Raw genomic sequence first — 1,455 nt, forward strand, 5'->3', positions numbered from 1 at the left:
TGGGAGCCAAATTTGGCTGTCCTTTTCCAGCAATTCCTCGGGGTCGGTTTTGCCTGCGCCCGGCCCTGGCCCCGTGTGCAGGCATGGGGGTTCATAAACTAACCATAGTCTCAGCTGGGCTGCGGGAATGTCTTCAAAAGAGTTTCCTTTCAAGGAAGCGCACGAGCCCTTGGCAGTTATGTCCAGATGTGACTCTGCTGTGTATCTAATACTAATTTAATACTTGACAGTTTTTTTTTTTGTTTGTTTGTTTTGTTTTGCAGGAAGAAATCATTCCTATTTTCAGCTCTGTATGCTGCCTTTATATTTGGTGGTCGGCACCTAATGAACAAACGAGCAAAATTTGAACTGAGGAAACCACTAGTGCTCTGGTCCCTGAGCCTTGCCGTCTTCAGGTAGGCATTTCTTCACACCAACTGCCTTTGACACTAGTCCATGAAGAGGGTTTGGGGTTCTTCACGTACAACAGCACTGCTAATGCGACAACAAGCTCACCCAGAAATGGCGTTTCTTTAGTTCTGCTATTCAGGGTTATGTCTTGATCCGCTCCTCACCATTGAAATGATGCCCTTTGACTTGCCAGATCATACGGCATTTGAAGAAGAGAGAAATCAATAACCTTCTTGAAGAACAAAGGTGAAAATAAAGTGAGGACACGAGAAAAAACGCTTATCATTGCAATAAATTTACTGTGCAAGCTACAAATGGAAATAAACACATGACAATTTTAGTGTTGTTCTCACAGTATTACGTTTATGTGCATACATATATTGAGTATTTAGCCAAGACTGATCTCCGTTACAGTGAGGTAAACCTAAAGTCACTGCATTGATGACAAGTAAATTAGGCCACTGTAACAGAAATCAGAATCTGGTTTCTGGTTATTCCATCACAAAGAGCTTGTGAATGATGTAAAAGGGCGGCTCCACAGGGAAAGGCGATTTTTCAGTGATGCACATCTTTGTAGCTGTGCGTTGACTCTGTATCATCGAGTATGGGGAAAGTCAGGTTCAAATTCTTGCTACTTGCTGAAGTCAGGAGTAAAACTGACCAACCTGCACTCCACTTTATCTGCTTATTATGCTAATTTTTAATGAGGCTGAAGATAAATGAATGAATGAACAAATGCTTATAAAAATAGCCCTTACAAACACAAACTTTTGTTGCCATTTGTTAACAATGGTACACAGAATACCTGAGGATTATCCTTCATTTCAGTGCCTATTGGGAGTGTAAGTTATAGTTCACTCAACAGCATAGAAACCATTTGCAAGCCATTATCAAACACCAATACCTGTATCTTTTTCTAATATTGATGTAATAATTACTGCTTATATTAGTTCACAAGTACATAAAACAGGTTTGCTTACTGAGCAGCTGTGAATGGTGCATGATTTTTCACAGGGTGGGAATAGTTTGAGCTGAGAGTTTCTACAGAGAAAAATAAAGCAGGAA

The 1,455-nt window shown here is 40.5% G+C and overlaps 1 protein-coding gene across 1 annotated transcript in view; it reads left to right on the forward strand.

Annotated features, from left to right (window-relative positions):
* The first annotated feature begins 269 nt into the window (after nt 1-269).
* ELOVL6 (ELOVL fatty acid elongase 6) overlaps nt 270-1,455 on the forward strand; it is a 24,702-nt gene continuing 23,516 nt past the window's right edge. The window contains exon 1 of the mRNA XM_009885481.1: nt 270-395. Within this exon, the coding sequence (XP_009883783.1) occupies nt 325-395 (71 nt within the window). The 5' untranslated portion in view covers nt 270-324. The remainder of the gene's footprint in view (nt 396-1,455) is intronic.

Source organism: Charadrius vociferus, unplaced genomic scaffold (assembly GCF_000708025.1).
Source record: "Charadrius vociferus isolate BGI_N301 unplaced genomic scaffold, ASM70802v2 scaffold55, whole genome shotgun sequence".
NCBI lineage: Eukaryota > Metazoa > Chordata > Aves > Charadriiformes > Charadriidae > Charadrius > Charadrius vociferus.